Genomic DNA, 22387 nt, shown 5'->3' on the forward strand with positions numbered 1-22387 from the left:
ATTCATTGTTTACCTGCTCTTTTGTCTATGAAGGTATTTTTGTCTCTTTGCTCAGCTCACCTCTTCATGTCTTCAAATTTCAGTGGTTCGTTCATGTCACACTGACAGTCATATATAATCTTATCCAATGTACACAGTCTGAGCCGAAAGGAGCCATGATTAGTTCACCTTCCGAGTCTTCTGGTTTTTGAGTCGGACTCGAGAAATGAACGGATCAAATCTCTTTCCGGATCTAAACACATATGATTGGCTTCTGCCTTTCACATGTTGAATGAATGACTCATTCGAGGACTCGAGAAATGAACGGATCAAATCTTTTTCGGCTCTAAATGCATATGATTGGCTAGGCTTTAGTCTTTCACGTGATGAACGAACAACTCAAACTCAATAGAGGACTCGAAAAATTAACTAATCTTTTCCCGCACTACACAACGTGCGCATGAGCGAATGAATCACTTAGTTTATTCGAGTCATTCGTTCTTTTGTCACATAACATGAAAGAAAGCTTAAGAGATGAATTATTTAATAAATCAAATCGTCTTTGTGAACCGTTTTGTAACATATGATGCTGCAGTAATTAGAAACATAAACATTGTTTAATTGTTGTTTATTGTTTTATTTATTTATTTTTTTTACCAGAAAAGCTTTATAACAAAACAGATTACTTTAAAATCACAATAAGAAAAACAAACAAAAGACAAACAAAATAGTGCACATCAAGCTAGACTTTTTAATAAATAAAAACAAGTAAGCTTTAAATTAAACAACACGTTTGTGCCATAAAAGCTTTATATCAAATAGAGCAACTCTTCCCAATTGATGTTTTTTATGAAACAGCAATTTAAGTAAAAAATTAATTCAAATAAAAAATACAAAAGCCACAGAGCCTAATGAGCTTAACAAATTGACTTTAGAATATTAAAACAACAGTGCACAACAAGCTTGGCTTTTTTCATAAAAAAATTAGAATTAAATAAGCTTTAAAGCAACACTCTGGCTTTACTTGTTGGACTTAGGTCTTAAGGTTTGTTAGCATTCAAAAACACAAGCTCTGAACCTTTGATAGGCTGAGTGTGTTTCTTCTTTCTGATGATTTGAAGTGCTTCTTTTGTCATTACTTGTTGGTCGCAGGATAAAAGCTTCTGCTAAATGTGTAAATGTAAATGCAATCTTTTTTATACAAATATTAGACCAATACATAAAGTCTGCATAGAAAAACATTAATAAACAAAAAATGGGGTAAAAATGAACAGATTACAAATCACTTGTATTGAAGAATTTGATTAATTTATCATATAGCCTAGCTTAGTGTTCATTTTCTGATAGCAAGGCAGTGAATAGACAATCAATATATATATATATATATATATATATATATATATATATATATATATATATATATATATATATATATATATATTTTTTTTTTTTTTTTTTTTTCTTTTTTTTTTTTTTTTTAAAGCATGGTTACATTTATTTGTAAAATAACAAAAAGTACAACCACATATCCACCAGAAAAAAGTAACAACAACTTAGTGACAATAGGACAGACCGTTTTTATTTCTAAGAAAATGATTTTTAGGTACACATTGTTTAATGATTTCATGAAAAGTCTAAAATATGATCCATGATGCAACAAAAATTCAGTTTTACATAAGTATTACTGACTGAGGTTCTCGTTGCAGTGTACAGTGGAGCCACAGTTTAAGATCAGAAATGCACATAATAATAATATAATATTAATAGTAATCATAATATTATAATGATTATGATGCAACCGTCTTTTGGAAATTTTGGGCCCCCTGTAACAATAGTCCAACCCCCCCCAAAAAGCGTGATTTTTGTCTTTTTCCATTTCGGTTTTGGATAGTTTTGGGGCTGGAATCAGCCAGCTACATCTTGAAACACTACCCATCATCAGTGGGAACGCGCCGCATGGTTTCGGCTGGCGGAGTATGGCCTTATTTCACTGACAAATGTCGTAAAGGCAGTATTACAAGTCGGGAGCGCATTCATGTAATACGAGAGAGCGAATCTCTTTGCTCATGTGCCGGTTTCCTCTGTTCGTGGACAAAACTGCTCGCGAGCTCTCAAAACACTGGCTGCTCACGTGCGAATGATCTCCTTTCGCTCCGTCAGACGATACGGACTCACAATTTTTGTGTCTTGTGTTTCCTCCTCCTTCCCTTTCGTGCTTTTGCTCTCCAGAGATGCTTCAGCATACTGTAGTATTAAGAATAATGAACTGATAAAATGAAATACAGTGTAGTTTTACTACAGTAAAGTGTGGTGAATTGTAGAATAATATATTGTAAAAAAAAAAACAGCACTCGGTAATTTGTTTATATTACACTTGTTGTGTTACCATAGCAACTACAGTATTACCACAACAGAGTAATTGAAGTACTTTACTATAGTACTTTTCTAAACACTAGCCTACATGCCAATATATGTGTTCAGGGGCCCTGTGGAACAGCTCTTTCTCAAAATGAAGAGTATGACAGGGAAAATGTCCTCCACAATCTCATCAGCAATGTGGAAGACAGCAGAGACTAGTTCACTTTATTTGATAAAATGGGATTGATAGTGAGATTTATTTGAAAAGGGAATAGTGCAGTAGACTATAATACCTTATCAAGTTTTCCCTTATTTTCTATCACAGTTACATTTCTGCTAGCGTTAGTTATAATTGAATGTTTTTTTATTGTATTAGTATGGTGTGCCTTTTGGATGTTTAATGTTTTTAAAATAAAACTATTTTCTATTTTTAGTGTCCATAAGTGTTTGAAACTGGAAATATCTCATCATATAACATACAGCCCAAAATATTGTGGTTTATTAGATTAAAAATGTAACATGTAAGTCTATTTTATTATTTTGGTTATTGGTAATAAATAGTGTACTAATATAAATCATATCAATAAGCATGAAAGGAAGAGGGAACAGTGTACTGAGAGCGCGCAAGAAAATTTGTGCGTGAGCAGTGCATATTTGAGAGTGAGAAAATTTGCGCGCGAGCAGCGTATTATATTTGAGAGCTCACATGCAGTTTTGTCCACAAACAGGAAATCTGTGCACAAGCAAGGAGATTTGCTCGCTCGTATTACATAAATGCGCTCTTGACTTGTTATACTGCGCTCATGACATTTGCCAGTGAAATAACACCATAGCGGAGCTCACAGAATTTTTTAAGACTCGGGTGAACAGTTTGTGTGGCGCCGCATTTGATTTGAGTTGAATATAAAATACTTTGAAGAGATTTTGTCTGAAAGAGGTACGACTGTACAGACATCTTTATGATCCGTCCATGCGTGATCATAGGGAGAACCAGATGACCAATAATTCTTGGCTAGAAATTGCAACAGCAGTGAGAAAGGAGGAAAGTTTTTGTAAAAGTTTGAAAAAACTTGAGGTATAAGTTTGATAAAACCAAAAAAAGAGGCCCCCCAAAAAATCGTCAATGAAATTAATGATATGACCTAGTTTCGGAAAAACTAGTACCTAGTTCTTTCTACTACTCTTTTTATTCGTCTGATTTTACTGTGTGTTTCTTTTGACCGCCCCCTGTCATTTAAAAAAAATATCTCAATGGCGAACGCGTCAAGTATAAAAGCCTCGTCCGTTTTGTGAAGTGCGCGATGTGGTGCCAGGCAAAAGTATAAATCAGCATTAAGATGTTTGTTTGTTTTTTCTGTAGTTAACCTGTCTTTAGTACTGTTCAATTTCAATACATGATTATACCACTAATTTTGTGATTTTGCATTTTCTCTTTATGTGTATGCGTGTTTTTGATATTGCGATAAAGGTCTTATATTTAATACTTAATGGTCTTAAAAAGGGCTTGAAAAGTCTTAAATTTGACATTATGATATCTGCAGAAACCCTGATACACAATTCAATGTGTGTAGTATGCTAATATTAGCTCTTTTTTTGAAGCTATGAGTGTAATTATAACAGCTAATAGGAAAGGACTTTTGCAGCAGATATCTTTCCTCTCTGTTGATTAATGGAATGTATAAGGCAGCATCACTTACTTTTGACAAGTCATTGAACACAATTATGAGGCTTTTAAACCTGCTTATTAAAATGTTAATGACTAATCACTGTCACTGGTGGTGTTTAAATGAAGGCTCGCAGGCTTGGGCTATTAACCCATTAACACTGCTGCTAATTGAGATCATGTTTTTACTTTGACAGGCACTTAAGCCAGACCTAAATGTGGCGACCAATTACAAAGCATCAAGCTCTTCCTTCGTTTCAACATCGTTCTTCAGTCCAGTGGATTCAGTGAATGATGGCGATGTCATCCCTTCATCTCCCAACAACAACAACAATAATGTAAGTGGGTTGTTTGTGTACGTACTGAAGACTTTGCGTGCTGTTTATCTACATGTAGGTGCCATTTGCGTTATGATGCATCCGATGTTCATTTAGTTTTAAATAAATTGTAATGTATAGCATAAATACAATGCAATGCAACTTTTTAAGGATACAATTGAGTGGACAGTTTGAGTTTAACTGGTTTTATGCATTAAATGAGTTCCTTGATTTGAGGTCCATGCTATTCAGAAAGTTCTGTTGTTGACAAAATTCTGGAATGTTTCTTGATTTTTAGCAAATGATTTTGCATCAAAAAGATTATTTTCCATACATAAACAATTATTATTTCCAATACAGTAATAATATTTTCCAAAAGGATCATGTGACACTGAAGAATGGACTAATGATGCTGAAAATTCATCTTTATTACTGGAATACATTGCATATTAAAATCTATTTTTAGAAATAGTTATTTATTGCTGTATTTAACCTTTGTATCAAATAAATAATTGCATTGAACTATTTTATAATGATATTCAGTTGAAATTAATATAATAAATGATTTAGAAACACTTTAGAATAGACTTCATGCTATTACCTACTGGCTTATTACCTGCTTGTTATTAAGATTGTAACTGTTCATTAGTAGTTATAAAGTATGATTGTACTCTCCATCCTTAACTCAAAACCTAAACCCAAACTTCTATCTTACCAAATATTAATAAACAGCTAATTAGTAGTTTATTAAGCTAGTAGTGTTAGTTAATGATTTGTTGAATTGTGACCTGAACTAAAGTGTCACCATTGATTTTCTTTATAATAAAAAAATACACTCACTGGCCACTTTATTAGGTACATGTGTTATGTCCAACTACTTGTTAGCGCAAATTTCAGCCAATCACATGGCAGCAACTCAATGTATTTAGGCATGTAGACATGGTCAAGACGATCTGCTGCAGTTCAAACCGAGCATCAGAATGGGGAAGAAAGATGATTTAAGTGACTTTAAACGTGGCATGGTTGTTGGTGCAAGACGAGCTGGTCTGAGTATTTCAGAAACTGCTGATCTACTAGGATTTTCACCACAACTATCTCTAGGGTTTACAGAGAATGGTCAGAAAAAGAAAAAATATCCAGTGAGCGGCAGTTCTGTGGGCACAAATGCCTTGTTGATGCCAGAAGTCAGAGGAGAATGGCCAGACTAGTTCCAGCTGATAGAAAGGCAACAGTAACTCAAATAACCACTTGTTACAACAGAGTTATGCAGAAGAGCATCTCTGAATACACAACATCTCGAACCTTGAGGCGGATGGGCTACAGCAGCAGAAGACTACACCGGGTGCCACTCCTGTCAGCTAAGAACAGGAAACTGAGGTTACAATTCACACAGGCTCACCAAAATTGGACATAAATAAATAAAGTGGCTGGTGAGTGTGTATTCAAAATTAAACATCAGCAATGGTGAAATAAAACTAACATCTTACTTTAGATTTTATTAAACGAAACTAAAAATCCTACTAAAACTTTTGAACAGTAGTCAACTTTATTTTTTTAACTCAACACACCATGTAAAAAAAAATCAAAGCAGCATCTGAAGTCTTCAAAGAACGCAAACTGCAGTCATGAATCAGCAAACACTGATTCCAATCAAAAAACACTCACGAATATTAAGTTCGCTTTTCTCAAGGAGCAAGCCCGCCTCGAGCCAAAGTGATCTCAGAACACCTCAGATTAAGAATTGTTGACTGTGTAAAGCTGGAAAGAGTTACAAAAAAGGGGTTTAGAGCAGAGCTTATGTTTGTGTCTGTACTCTCTGTGTAAAGACTGTCTTGGGGCCAGCAAGACTCTTTTCTTCTGATAAGTAAAATCTGTGTCATACGAGACCAGAATTCTAATAGGAATTTCAGCAGAGTTGCGTCTAGACTGCTATACGGCACAGATTCTGTTAGTGGAGTACAGATTTATAGGTCTGTGATATAAATAGAGCTCAGCTTGTTTGTGGGATCGTCTTTTAGATGTTAGTTGTGAAATGCGTGGAAACTCTTTTGATAGTCTGGTATCATGAACTTTACCAAGGCTGCTTAATTGCACCCAAAAAGCTCTTTTTGTTTTTTTGGTTCTGTTATGCACTCTGCATTATTTTGTCTCGCCAACCTCCTTTTTACATTCATTTCTTTCAAGCATGGAACTTATCCTTTTATCACACTCCTTTTATCTCCCAAACTTGTATGAAATCATTTTTCTTTTCTTTTTTTTTTTTTTTTTAATTGAGCACTAAAGTAGAAGTTTTACGCAGCTTTATTTCCACCACACAGTTCAATGGTGGCAATTGTCTGTCAGTACATGCAGTCCAAACTGCAAAAACTTGAAATGGTGTTTTAAAATGTTTATGATATGTACGCATACTGTGTAGGAAAAAACTGAAAAATGCTTCTGCTTTTGCACAATTTGACAGCAGAATGTCAACATACAGTATGAAGTCATTAAGAATATATAAGATTGATAATAAATTATATTGATAATAAATTATATTTGAGACTATATATTATACACTACCTGACAAAAGTCTTGTTGCCTATCCAAGTTTTAGGAACAACAAACAATAATTGGACTTCTAGTTGATCATTTGGTATCACAAGTGTCTTATATGAAAGGCAAAGGCCTCTAGATTACGCTTATTTTACCAAAATAAAATTTGATCAAGTCTTGATTTTTTTTTTAATGATTTAAAAAGGACAGTAAGGTCTGACTTTGCTTAGACAAAAGTCTTGTCACTTAACAGAAACAATGTACAGTATAAAATACAAATTCATGGTGCAGTGGAAAAAGAATTAATATTGTGCATGACTCCCATGAGGTAGGCTGACTCAAATAACTTTTTTGACCTGACACTAAGCTTTTGGCAAAAAAAGTCATATTCTGAAGGTTTTAAATTGCTGGGGTCAAATAGACCCCTGAGGACATAAGGTGTTAGCAGATTTTAGAGTAACAGGAGGGTCAATAAAGTCATCTGGAATGGCAAAGAAAGCATTCTTGCAGGACTCCCAAAGTTCATCAAGATTCTTTGGATTCATCTTCAATGCCTTCTCCTTCATCTTACCCCAGACATGCTCAATAATGTTCATTTCTGGTGACTGGGCAGGCCATTCCTGGAGCACCTTGACCTTCTTTCCTTTTAGGAACTTTGATGTGGAGGCTGAAGTATGAGAAGGAGAGCTGTCCTGCTGAAGAATTTGCCCTCCTCTGTGGTTTGTAATGTAATGGGCAGCACAAATGTCTTGATACCTCAGGCTGTTGATGTTGCCATCCACTCTGCAGATCTCTCACACACCCCCATACTGAATGTAACCCCAAACTATGATTTTTCCTTTACCGAACTTGACTGATTTCTATGAGAATCTTGGGTCCATGCAGGTTCCAATAGGTCTTCTGCAGTATTTGTGATGATTTAGACGCAGTTCAGCAGATGATTCATCAGAAAAATCTACCTTCTGAGACTTTTCCAAATGATAAACTAGAAGTCAAGTTATTTTGTGTTGCTCCTACAACTGGGATCGATGACGAGACTTTTGTCAGTTAGTGTATACTAGATCTGGCTACAGTTTGAATGAATCCCATTTTTTATGTGACACACTGATGGTAATGTAGCTCTTTCTACATTATACTCAGTTGAGGATCTCAATTTCAGTTTTAGATCTCAGACAATTTTTTTTAGGGACATGTAATCTTGTTTAAATAAGAATATCTAATAATGTCAAAAAAAAAAAAAAAACAGTCGCATTGATCACTTAAATCACTTAAAAAACATCACATATATGTCATATATTGTATTTCATAGAAAAAATCCGAGGTCAGAAAATATCTATTTTTTTAAGTCTTGTTGCAAGCTGTCAAAACTTTTGAAATATTAAGTGGTTAATACATAGACCTTTAACTCTGTTGACCAATAAAGGACAATGACATTCTGAAGATTGCACTGTGGAGTCTTTTGCAATAGAAGTAAAAATAGCATTTTAAAAACTAAATACCAACTGTTACGCAACAAAAATTACCACACAGAAACAAACTGTTGCAGTCTTTGTGGATTGTGGTTGCAGCATTGCAGGCATTTGTTTTCATTTCTGTGGGAAACACCCTCTGAAATTGAGTTTTTCCACAGAGATTGAAAATAGAGGAATAATTATCATTTTTACAAATATTGGATGTTTTTGCCAAATGTACAAAATAATCTTAAAATCACAATATAAAAATCTGAAACTGCATTTTATGACACCCTGAAAAAAAGCACCACAAACGTGGTTTAAACCAGTGTTTCTCAACCACGCTCCTGGAGGACCACCAACACTTCATGTTTTGGATGTCTCTTTTGTCTGTCACATGTCTTTCAGTCTATGCTAATGAGCTGATCATCTGAATCAGGTGTGTTTGGCTAAGGAGACATGAAAAATATGCAGAGCTGGTGGTCCTCCAGTAATGGGTTGAGAAACACTGGTTTAAACAACTGCATACAGTGTCATACAGACTACTACATACAATAGACAGTGACAGCATGGACTACTGTATAGCTTACAAGTAATATGGACCGCTTTTATCCTCTATGTTGGTGCTTTCTGTCTAGTAAATGATTGTTTATGGGTATGATGTGTTCTGTTAAAAATGTGCAAGGTGGAACAGCATGTGGATAGGTAAAAAATGAGAGAGAGACAAAAAAATCCTTAAATATGCATCCGTATCTGTCTGTCAGGAGAAGATGTGTTTGAGTTTGGACCAGCATGCTTTGCTCTCTCCTTCCACCTTGTGTTCACCTATAGCTCTTTGTCATGAGGTACTGTCTCGCCCTATATCTCACTTTCATCTGCTGTTGTTTCTGTTAGACACTTTTTGTGTATTTATTTATTTATTTATTTATTTGTTTATTCATTTATTATTTATTTATTTGTTTGTTTATTTTTTTGCCTGATTGTAACAATTCTGACCTTTCATTTGTGTCATTTTTATTTTGGACTAGCTTGGTGCTTACTTAAAGGTCCCATGAAATTAAAATAAAGTTATTTAGATGTTAGTATCAGTGTTGTTAGTTTAAGGAGATCTATAAGCTAGTGCGCACCAAAACAGTGACAAAATTTGCATTTAGAAGATATTAAACCGATATAAACATTTTTTATTGGTCGTTTCTCATTAAATCTTGACCAATCAAATGAATCAATCACTCTCACTGGCAAAGTGGTGATAAAACAAAATGCTATTGGCTGTTTTTTAAGATGGCAAGGAATTACACTGTGTTCCGCCCTCTCCTCATGTTTCGGTTGAGATTACATGAAACGTTGAATAAAAAAATGCACATTTCCAAGCACTTCATGGGACCTTTAACTTTAGTTTCGGTTGTTTACCAAATGACTTCATGGATTTTTAGGGAGAAGATTATTAAATGAAATCCTATGCTGCCTTGTCTAAAGATGTTGATGTTGTTACAGGAAAATGGCTCCCATCAGCAGATTGATGACCTGTTTGACATCCTAATCCAGCGTGGAGGTGATCTTTGATCTTATTTATTTAACAATTTATAGTCATCCAAAGAAATTGACGTTCCTCACACTCATGTTTGTTTCCTTCATCCCACAGAAATCTCTGAGAATTTCAAAGCATCTCCTGATCCTGTTCTTGAAAGGCTTCGGCCAAACACGCCGCTCACCTTGAGCTTCTCTCCTTTTAATCTCTCTCCCGCCTCTGAAAACACTCTCAAAACTTTAATTGCAGAACCTCGACCTCCTTCCGTCAAGGTGCCCACCAGCTGTGCCACAGGAGCTGGACGTCTTGAAGATTTCCTGGAAAGCACTACTGGCAAACCATTGCTGGGAGTGGAGCCAGGAGGACCGACCACGCTAATCGTAGACCTCCACAATCAAATGCTAAGCACGCCAAGTATCCTTGACCACCCGCGGTGTCCAATGGACACATGTGACATAAGCTTTTCCAGTCATTCGGCTTCCGATTTGGTAGACTCCACCCCTGATTCTATGGATTGGATGGAGCTTGGAGTGGGCGCTTCTGCGGGGGAGGTGCCAGGGTTGGTACATATTAATGGACACAACCCCTCCAGCTTGTTTTCTGCAGACTTTCTGGACACTTCTGATCTGAACTGGTCCAGCTTGTAGTCCACAGGAAATTTGTTCATTTTTTTTTTTTGGAATGGGCCACATGTTTTGCATAGTAACTTCAACTTTCAGTTCCACCAGGGACCTTTCCCACTTCGCTTTAACAAGTATGAGTTATAATACTAACTTTACATGTATAATATTGCATTTTGAAAGACCTAATCAATCCCTCATCTCTTCTTGCACAAATGCTTACACCCCTTATAGTACGTGTATGTCACTGAGATGATTTTATTTGACAATCAACAGTTTTATCATTTAGTTTTTTCTGGAGAGACTAGATGTTTCGCGTTTTTCTCATTTAAAATATTGTGAATTGCTGTTACATTCATATGACACTTAAATGAGATGTTTCAGTGACACATAGTACATGTACATATGGACACAGGCATACAAACAAGCAATATGCACATCCGTTTTGCCTCAATTTTAGCAAATTTGTTTATTAGTGCAAGTGCAGCGTTTGCATAGACATTTCAATTTGAATCTGCGGCAGTAAACAAGCTTGCTTTACCAAATATATTTTAAACGTATGCATACTGCTTATTGAAAACTCAATATCTATAAAATATGCACCTGATGGATGTAACTATTTATATAGTAGTATTATAATCTATTTTTTATAGCATAAGCCAACTGGTTTTGTAACATCTTGTTAGCTTTGAAATGTGTATATTTGCATAACCGTTAAAGTTATGATAATTAAGTTAGATCATAGGTGTCAAAGTCAATTCCTGGAGGGCCGCAGCTCTGCACAGTTTTACTCCAACCATAATCAAACACAACTGATCCAAATAATCGAGGTGTTCAGAAGAATCTCCAGGAATTGACTTTGACGTTATGATTTAGATTTTTAAAAACTGTATACACCGATACTACTCACATATAAGTGCCAAAATATTATTTTTTGGCTACAAAGATAGCCAATAAGCTTGTCAATATTTACCTGAATTATAATGCAAGAAACAGATGATGCTACTATACTAAGCTATTTATGATTTCAGTATGGAAAGACAAGCCATTCAAAATTAGCATCTGCTAGCATTGCCAAACTTGATTAGTGAACTTCGAAGTTGAGGGTATTAAAAAACTGTAGTATTGTTACACTTGTTTTCAATATGTTTATAGTACCAATAACAATCAATACACTGTAAAAATGATTAGTTGACTTAAAATAAGCGAGTAAACCTCTTGATTTTAAAGGGCACATATTTTACCCCTTTTTCAAGATGTAAGATAAGCCTTTAGTGTCTCCAGATTGTGTCTGTAAAGTTTCAGCTCAAAATACCCATCAGATCGTTTATTATAGCCTCCAGAATCTGCCCATGTTGGTGTTTGAGTACATTCTAGCTGTTTTTGTAGCATGTGGCTTTAAATGCAAATGAGCTACTTCTCCACGCCCACCGTTCCATGTGCGTCGGCACGTGCCCCAGTAAATTGGGTCTTGCAACGCCCCTGATAGGTGCCCTTTAAAATTGTTTGTTGACTATTAAAAAAAAAAGTGAGTAAACCCATTGCTTTAAAGTATATTCTAGTTTATTATCAAGTATTATTTAGTTTCATAGTTCATTTTTAGTAAATGAACTGTGCATAATTATAAAAAGTTAAGCTAAATCTACTTAACAGTCTTTAAGTTACAATGGGTTTAATCACTTTTTTAGTTAAAGTCAGCTTGACACTTTTAAAGCAACGAGTTTACTCACTTTTTTAAAGTAAATATACAGTATGAGAAGTTTGAAGAAGTATGAAGTTTGGCAAGCTTAAAATGATTATTAATGTGTCACGTTTTTTTAGAAGTTTTTTTAAAAACATTGCATCATTCTTGCTTTAAATGGGTATTTCTGTTTATATTCTGCATTGTGTATGCAATGTTGTAAATGCTTATCACAGCGCACTGTATGAATTGCACTGCATTTTATCAATATGTCTGTCTGTAGACTGAATTTTTGATACAGAAAATATGAGCCTAAAAGGTAATGAATGTCTCTAAGATGATGTGAATGTATAGATTTTAGTGTATATAAAATTCTAATCGCATACAAACATGACATAATCACAGTTTATCAATAAGCAACATTCAGATTTCAAGGACCTTCAGACACACCTGTATATCATTACTGTTACTGTCTTTATGCATTGCTTGATTGTGCTCTTTCAGTGTTTCTGCATACTGTACTGTACATGAGCTCAGGAATGACTTGTGTTTTCTGTGAGTGTGTTTGTTGGCATATATGTGACGTCAATTGGAGGAACAGCATTACTGTCCCCGGTATTCAAGCTCTCCATCTGTTTGAATTTGCACTTACAGAGTTTTGGCTGGTGCTTCCTGTGGTCGAGCCCAAATTGAACTTCATGTCCACATGGTTCTCCAGTCCCCCCTGTCCCCTGCTGAACGCTGGAGAATTAAACTCCCTAATGCTTGGCTCAATGTGTTCATTCGTGAGCTTTTAGGGCCTCTCGGGTCTTAATATTTTGTATTATTATTTTTGGAATAAAATTAATGTTACAAATTAAAATAATGTTTTGTTTCCAAACCTCCAAACCTGTCCAGGATGGAAAGATCAGTCTTGATATGCAGAATGTTGACTAGCGTTTGTCGTCCATCTATTTCTTGCAAATGAATCCAGTTTATGCTGCAGTCAACTAGTCTATTTATAGAGGACTTCCTTCGGGAGACATTTCACCCAAAAATGAGAAAGTAAGTGAAGGATTTCAGCACAAAACTGTTGTTAAAGACCAGAACACCTGAAGTACATGGCGTACAGTGTGTTGCTATTTTGGGCCAGTTTTAATGGGGCTTTTTGTCATTTTTGAAGCATGACGGCCCAAATCCCAATTTGATTTTCAATATTATTTGAATAACCTTAACATTTTCCTTTATAGTTACATGGAAGAAAGAAGCCTCCAGGTTTGGAATAACAAATGGGTGAGTACTGTACATGATGCTGAGCCAGTAAGACTTAGATTTTGAGTTGGTTTGTGTGTAGTTCAGACAACTTATCCACTTAATATTGTTAAAAGAGTACACCAGAATTTGAAAGGGTGTTCCTATGAATCAAATGCATTTCTATTTCAACCTCGGGACAATTTGAACAGGGCAACAAAGTACCGACAAGTTAATTATACAACTTTTTGTTTTTTTAGAATGTAAAAATCTGAACTGAAAACAGTGCAAAGAAAATAGTTCCCATTTTAATTTATTTTAACTTAAAACTACAACAGAAAATAAACAAAAATAAAACTGGAATTTTTATTGAAAGCGAACGAAATGTAAAATAACAAAATTGCTAAACCTTTACATTTAAAATGAAAACTATCACAAGAGAATCAACTGCTAAAAGAAAAATATTTGAACTATTAATAAACTATAAGAGACTCTAGTCTAGCTGATGCTAACAAAACTTTTTGATTCTCACTCATGAAGTCTGGCACACTTGTGATGTCTTGTTGAGGTTTTTTTGTTTGCTTGGTGGTTTAGTTGGTTAATAGGTTGGTTATTGTGTTATTTAAGTTGTTAAAGAGCCCCTATTTTGCATTATAAATGGTCAAATTTCAAGGTCAAAAACACTTTCATTGTCTTATGATATGCATTTATTTTCACCTAATTATCCCAGCAACTCCCATATGATTCGTTCAGCGATTAATTTGTTTCCAAACCTCTCCTTTGTGTGAGGCTAATCTGCTGTTTGTTATGATTTGTTGACTGCGTTCAGGGAGAGAGAGAGAGCCAAAGTGCAATTAATTGCGAACAACAATTAATTAAATTAATGATTATTTAATTAAACTTTCATTTATAATACTTTTATTAAAAAGTCAATAGTTTTAAACATCAGCTGGATGTTTTCATTCACTTAGAGCTGTGTTGCACTCATTTTCAAAAACCCATAATAGGGGCTCTTTAAAAGTAAATTTTTTTGTGTGTTTTCTGCAGAGGCTTGGCACACACACTTGCCTTGCTGAGCTTTTATAAATAAATTTATTTGGTTTGTTAATTAGTTTGGCTACTTAGCAATTGGTTCTTTAGTTATTTGGTTATTTCCTTTAAATCTATTCATTGTACAGACACTTTTATTCAAAGCAAAGTGTGGCTTGACAAAGTGTAAAAGCTTTGACAAGTTAGTAAAAAAGTATCCCTACCCCCCCCCCCCCCCCCCCTCCAAGTGGAGAGGAGCACGTGTGTTGTTTGTCAAGCCCATTCATTTAGGTTTCATCTTTGTGGAGCACATTCACAATTGCAGTGTTTTCCAAAATGCATGGGGTGTTTATAAGAAGGTGTCTGCTGCATACAGTTTTATGCAAAAATTTGGGCACTCCAGATAATTTTCATAATTGCAAGCCATAATCTGCTGGCCTTTCAAATCGGCAATTTCGTTTGTAAATATTGTATACCCTAGAGAAAAAGCAACATGTTAGCTCTTACATAACATTTATTTAGTTAACAGATGCAATGCAATTTAAGTCAGAACAAAACCAGACAGGTGCAAAAATGTGCACACCCCAACAGAATAATGAGTTTTCACATCAGTCTTTTGTTCAGCCACCGTTTGCTGAAATAACAGCATGCAGACGATTCTTATAGTCGAGGATAAATCCCTGAATTCCCTGCAAAATTTCTCCAGTTCAGTCAGGTTTGATGGATGCTGAGTTTGAACGGCCCTTTTCATCTCAATCCATAGATGTTCAAGTCTGGGGACTGGGATGGCAATTCTAGATCATATTGTATCATGTCTGTGCATGAATTCCTTGGTAGATCTGGACCTGTGCTTTAGGTCATTGTCCTGCTGAACATTATTATTAAGAATCTGTTGATACTGGGTGGAATCCATGCGACCTTCAACTCTGACAAAGTTTCCAGTACCTGTGCTTGCCACACATCTCCACAAAATGATGGACCCTCCACCATATTTTACAATAGAAAACAGGTTCTTCTCCTGGAATGCTGTTCTTTTTCCTCCATGCATGGAGGTGGCATCTGTACATGGTATATTTTTCAAAAATGATTCAGGCTTGTGTCTTACAGGTTGTTTGTCAACCCCACTCACCTGTAAAATTGCACAGAGTTGAACATGGGATGCTTATAAGAAGGTGTCTGGTGTATATAGAGAGATGAAAAGAGTGCGTCTACACTCAAAAAAAAAAGTGCAGTTTTTCCATAAGAAAGTGTCTGGTGCACATGGAAAGGAGAGAGTGGTGATCCTACTGGTAATTGTCAAGCCCACCCAGCTGTGTGAAGTATACTAAGGTTTCCAAGAAGCCTGGGGTGCTTATAAGAAGGTGTCTGGTGCATATGGAGCAGATATTTATAATATTTATTGAATATTTGAATGGTTTGTGATGGTAAAGTAACATTTACTCTATTTCATGCGATTTATTTGATACTGTAGATTAGATGGCACATACAGTACATGATTATAAATTCAAGGGAGCTCCTCCCCTGCCCACAAATTACCAATGCAAACCACACTTCACCCCTGGATGATCCCATTAGAGGGCATCTTGACCTTGAGGAGTGATTCTAGAGAATAAATCACTGTGTACATTCAACATTTAACTGCAGCCTTCCAGGATTCTCCACTTGGAAAAGAACAGTCTGTTCCCATGTCCCACGCCCTCCTCCATGACATCATCTCCTCATCCTGTGTGGTTTTCTCTACTCATCACATTATTTAATCAATCCAGTGAGATGCAGAAATCTATCAAGCGTAATGGACTGCTGACCCAACTCCTTCCCCAGACAGCCCCTCTCTTAACGACCTGAATTCATTAAATAATGGCTCGCGCAGACGGAAGAGCTTGTCATTGTGTTGCTCAATTGATGGAGCATCATATGTAATTATTCTAAGCAATGCTGTGATTCAGCTGAGCAGGTCAGAACCTTGATGGACGGAAGAAACTACAGGGGTCTTGTGTCTCTTCATTATCAGTACTGCAGGTTTGTCTCCTCAGCAGTTACTGGCCATCTGGTGACCCATTTCTTCTGGTGCTTCCTCAACATTCAGACCTAAGGTTATTTATTAAGGGCATTTGCAGAGTACAGAAGGCTTTTGGAGCAGATGAATGAGTAAAATGCATTTAGAGTGTTGAAATAGCTGAGTCAGGTTGAAGTCAAATAGAAATATTGGAAAGTAGGATTGACGTGTTTGAAAATCTCAATGGCCATTGAATGTTTATGTACAGTAGATTGCTGCAAGTTTTGGTTTTGTGGCTGATTTTCACCTTCACGCAGTTTTCTTGATGTCCTTGTCGTGTGTTCAATTGCTTTCTTAAAGGACTCCAAAAAAATCCAATAAAGTGTTGTATACACTACCTGACAGAAGTCTTGTCAATGATCCCAGTTGTAAGCAAAAAATAATAACTTGACTTCTAGTTGATCATTTGGAGAAGTGGCAGAAGGTAGATTTTTCAGATGAATCATCTGTTGAACTGCATCTAAATCATCACAAATACTGCAGAAGACCTATTGGATCCCACACGGACCCAAGATTCTCACAGAAATCAGTCAAGTTTGGTGAAGGAAAAATCATGGTTTGGAGTTACATTCAGTATGGGGGTGTGTGAAAGATCTGCAGAGTGGATGGCAACATCAACAACCTGATGTATCAAGACATTTATGTGGCCATTACATTACAAACCACAGGAGAGGGCAAATTCTTCAGCTGGATAGGACTCCTTCTCATACTTCAGCCTTTACATCAAAGTTCCTGAAAGCAAAGAAGGTCAAGGTGCTCCAGGATTGGCCAGCCCAGTCCCCAGACATGAAACATTATTGAGCATGTCTGAGGTACGATGGTGGCCGCATTGAAGATGAATCCAAAGAATCTTGATGAACTTTGGGAGTCCTGCAAGAACGCTTTCTTTGCCATTCCAGAGGACTTTATTATAAAGAGTCATTGCAGTGATGTATGCATGCAGTCCTCTAATCTCATGGGAGTCATACACAAAATTAATTCATTTTTCACTGCATCACTACTTTATATTCTACATTTTTTTTGTCTAAGCAAAGTCAAACTTTACTATCATAATTAAATCATTAAAAATCAAGGCTTGATCATATTTTATTTTGGTAATCTAGAGGCCTTTGCCTTTCATATAAGCCACTTCTGATACCAAATGATTAACTAGAAGTCAAATTATTGTTTGTTGTTCCTAAAAACTTGGATAGGCGACAAGACTTTGGTCAGGTAGTGTAAATGTCATTAAGTTACTATTTGTGAATCACTGAATATTTGAGCGCTGGACCTTAAAATGTTTTTTATTACCAACAAAATCAAAAAGAAAATATAGTTATGTATAAATCATACAGAGAGCACTTTTTCTAGTATAGGGAAATTATTCAGAGAGGGGAAAAAAGGAAATGAGAGGGCATATGAAAAGGAAAATAATTTTAAAAGGCACAAATTCTATGTTTGTCACAGTAGTCTTGTTACTAGATGTTGAAAGGGTATTTTAAATGCAGTTTCAGTTATTGGAATATGATAAAAGGAGTTTAAATGTAGTATATTTACATTTATGGATGTCAAACTTTTCAATAAATAACATGGTTTACACAAAAAATCCTAAAGCGTAGGGTAAAGTTACATTTACAAGTAATAGATTGCAGTATTAAGCTTGTCTTAATCTAAAAACATAACACAAGACTTTCACATTATTTCCCTAAGTCTTTAAATAACTCATTTAGTTACTTTAAAAGATAGTGACTCACTATTGTAATATTACACTTTTAAAAATAACTTTACCCAACTCAGCACGAATACAGCATCCTTATTTTTTTGCAGCTGGTTGAATGTAGCTCTTGACTAATGTCTCCTATAGTGACAGTACCGCTGTGATTGACAGGTCAGAGTTCTAGGACTAGCAAATATAGTGCTTGTCAAAACATGTTCTTTCCATGACTTTCCATGTGTTCGGTGATCCTCCTGTTCATGTCCCAACATTCATCTTCCATCTAACTAGTGTCATGTGTCCAGCCCTTCTGGCTCTCTCTCTTCGGTGATTGATGGAGTCTGCACTGACTTATAAATGTGTGTGTGGGAAAACAAAGCGTGGATTTCAAGAAGTCTGTGTGTGTCTGTCTGTGTTTGTCCCACAATAGGGAGAAGTGTAGTCGTGAAATGGCTTGTATTCTCCACAGACATTGATATAGATGCAGAAGTGTGTATGTGTCTGTGTGCTCTCTATAGTGTCTCTCCCTGTAGTTTCCTCTGTATTGATTTAAAAACAAAACAAAAAGACTTTTCTCTCTCGGGCAAAGTTTGTTTCTGCAGTCTATTTTGTACTTCTTTTCTATTAGCAATCCTTCGTGATTATTTCATCATCTTTGCTTCTGTGTCGCCTTTCTGCGGTGTGAAAAATAGGTCTCAGCTGTCATATAAACACACACTTTCCTTTAACATCGCTAATGTCCACATTCAGTGATGGGAATATCGCCATTATGAATAAATGGCATTACTAACAGAGTTATCTTTTATCAGTAATGGCTAATCAAACGAATTACTGTTTCCCTGGTAAATAAAATACAGTGCTCTAAATAATAGATATACAATTGGACTTATTTATTGGCCATTTTTGGTTTGTGAAATAAATATTAAAAGTTCTATCATCTATTATGATTACCCAGTACTGGGTTGTGGCTGGAAGGGCATCTGCTGCATAAAACATACTGTATGCCAGAATAGTTGGCAGTTGATTCCACTGTGGCGACCCCTGATAAATAAGGGACTAAGCTGAAGGAAAATGAATGAATGAATCCATTATGATTCAGTGTTTAACTATAGTAATTATATATTTACAATAATGTATTCAGTTATCTTGGTTAAATAGTGCATGTTTTATGATAATAATTTATAAAAAATTGATTTTATTTAGTGCCAAGTACATTTACATTTACATTTAGTCATTTTAGCAGACGCTTTTATCCAAAGCGACTTACAAATGAGGACAAGGAAGCAATTTACGCAACTATAAGAGCAGAGCAGTGAACTATAGAAGAAGTGCTATAGGCAAGTTTCAGGTGTGTAAAGTCTAAGAAGCAAAGCATTAGTAAATTTTTTTATTTGAGAGAGAGAGAGAGAGGTTCATTCATTTAACATTTAATATTGGTTTATTGTTGGTTTAAGTTTATTGACAAATAAAACCTGGTAATTAGTTACTTTTCCCTGGTAATTAGTTACTTTTCTCTGGTAATTAGTTACTTTTTTTAATGATACACTTATGATATATTTACTTAATCAGTTTCAATTTCATTCATTCATTCATTTTCTTTTCGGCTTAGTCCCTTTAATAATCCAGGGTATTAATCCAATTTATCAGCACATGTTTTGCGCAGCGGATGCCCTTTCAGCTGCAACCCATCTCTGGGAAACATCCATACTAACTCATTCACACACATACACTACAGACAATTTAGCTACCCAATTCCACCTATACCGCATGTCTTTGGACTGTGGGGGAAACCGGAGCACCCGGAGGAAACCCATGCATACGCGAGGAGAACGTGCAAACTCCACACAGGAAACGCCAACTGACCCAGCCGAGGCTCAAACCAATGACCTTCTTGCTGTGAGGCGACAGCACTACCTACTGCACCACCGCATCACCCCAGAGAAGTAAATATAATAAAATATAAAAACTCATTTCTTTTTCAACACTGGTCACATTCTTTAACATTCATGCTCGTATGCTCAACGGTTGCGTTAATTTGATGGAATATAAATCGATGTAATTTTTTCATTTATTTATCTTTATTTATTTACTTTTATAAAATTTAAATGTTTTTTTTATAATAATTTAATAATAATTTATTTTATTTAGTGCCAAGTTCTTTCATTTAACATTAATATTGGTTTATTGTTTAATGGATTAAATTTATTGATAAATAAACCCTAGTAATTATTTACTTTTCCCTGGTATAGTTAGTCCTTTGCCTAGAGCAGTAGTTCAGCTTGCTCCAGTCCTGTGAGGACCTGCCCATTTAAAAGTCTGTGCATGGCACTGGTACAGATTTCATATGTAGCATATCTTGTAGCTCAATCCATACATATGGAGCATACTTAGAGAATTCAGTTCAACCTATGAAAAAATGGCATCCTAAGTAAGCATATATCTTATCTAGTATTATAATTATTATTGAAATATTAGCATAATTTATTTAGACTGTAATGTATTCCTGTGATGACAGCTGAATTTCAGTATCCTTACTAAAGCCAACGTTTCCCATTATGCCCTGTAACATTAAAGTTTTGATTCTGTTAATTCATTCTTTTCCTTCGGCTTAGTTGCTTTATTTATTAGGGGTCGCCACAGTGGAATCAACCTCCAACTTACCCAGCATATGTTTTACACAGTGGATGCCTTTCCAGCCACAACCCAGCACTGGGAAATACCCATACACACTCACACGCACACACATACGGCCAATTTAGTTTACCCATTGACACCCTCTGCCAATGCATTGATGAAATTAACAGTTGGATGCGCCAAACACTTTCTTCAGTTAAACAAAGAGAAAACTGAAGTCATTGCGTTTGGGAACAAAGATGAGGTTCTCAAGGTGAATGCGTACCTCGACAGCTGTCCTCAGGTTACACAGGCTCACAGTTACATTCAGATTTTAAAGTATTATTACTTGTCTATAAATCACTAATGGCTTAGGATCTCATACATTACAGATATGCTGACTGAATACAAACCCAACAGATCACTCAGATCACTCATATAAACTAGAAATTCTAAGAGTTCAGTCAAAGCAGGGTGAATCAGCTTTCAGCAACTACGCCCCTCACTGCTGGAATCAGCTTCCAGAAATGATCAGATGTGCCCCAACATTAGGTACATTCAAATCAAGACTGAAAACACCTCTGTTTAGCTGTGTCTTTACTGAATGAGCACTGTGCTGCGTCCGACAGATCACACTATTATGTTTTTCTTTCTTTTTCATTATCTTATAACCTATTTTAACACATTTTTATCTGTTTTATCTGTTTTTTTTATTTTATAATTCTTATTATTCGTTTTTATTTTCTTATACTTGTCTCTCCTGTTTATGTAAAGCACTTTAAATTGCCACTGTGTATGAAATGTGCTATATAAATAAACTTGCCTTGCTGTTGTTGTGTGAAAGGAAAGCTAAAAAATACCAACTGACAAAGCCAGCCATAATATAAGCACTTTCACAATACACATTGTTCATTTTGGTGTTTGATTTTATTTCTATTTTGTCTTGTCACATTTAGAAGCTTATAGATTCATCCAATTCAATTGTTGTCAATTAGATTTTTTGTTTTGAATCAAAATGCTAATTGTCTTGAATTGAATCATGTAAAAATAAAACCTTTGACTGTGTGACTAGCCTAAGCTACAGCACTTTAATAGTGTTAAAATCTGCTATAATATGCTTTAAACACTGCCAAAAAAAAAAAAAAACCTCATTTAGCACAGAGCTCATTTGTTTTGCAGGTGAATGAAATGACGTTTGGTCCACCATCTGCAGGCCCAGAGTGAAAGAGCAGATGTTCAGAAGTAGACAACATCAAGCAAAGGATGAGAGACATCTGACGCCTCTAGAAAAGCTGCATATATCTTCAGGGATCTGCAGGTAGAACTCAGTTTGTGTCAGTAGAAACCTGCTGAGATTTAATGCCATGTCTTGATGTGCCGATGCTGGTGTGAAATCATTAATGACAGGTTAAATCATTCATTTAGGCTGCAAATGCCTCAGATCTAATGATGTCTCTCAGCACACCGCATGTGTTTAATGATATTGGACTGGTTTAGAATGACTTGACTTCTGGAAGGATTGAAGAAAACCTACTCAAACGTTTGATTTTGTTGGTTTTGCTGAGGTACAGTAGTGGTCAGTGTTGAGGGTAAGGCATTAATGCTGAGATACAGTAATGGTCAGTGTTGGGGGAAAT

At 35.7% G+C, this 22387-nt stretch overlaps 1 protein-coding gene across 2 annotated transcripts in view; it reads left to right on the forward strand.

Moving 5' to 3' along the window:
* The window catches only part of mrtfaa (myocardin related transcription factor Aa), an 88104-nt gene extending 75100 nt beyond the window's left edge, over window positions 1-13004 (forward strand). Inside the window, exons 16-19 of one of the 2 annotated variants that reach the window (XM_056453439.1) lie at window positions 4198-4338; window positions 9065-9145; window positions 9795-9852; window positions 9943-13004. In XM_056453439.1, the coding sequence (XP_056309414.1) occupies window positions 4198-4338; window positions 9065-9145; window positions 9795-9852; window positions 9943-10475 (813 nt within the window). In that variant the 3' untranslated portion in view covers window positions 10476-13004. The remainder of the gene's footprint in view (window positions 1-4197; window positions 4339-9064; window positions 9146-9794; window positions 9853-9942) is intronic. The other variant, XM_056453440.1, reaches the window with a different exon arrangement.
* The last annotated feature ends 9383 nt before the right edge of the window (window positions 13005-22387 follow it).

This window comes from Danio aesculapii, chromosome 3 (assembly GCF_903798145.1).
Source record: "Danio aesculapii chromosome 3, fDanAes4.1, whole genome shotgun sequence".
In the NCBI taxonomy this organism is placed as follows: domain Eukaryota; kingdom Metazoa; phylum Chordata; class Actinopteri; order Cypriniformes; family Danionidae; genus Danio; species Danio aesculapii.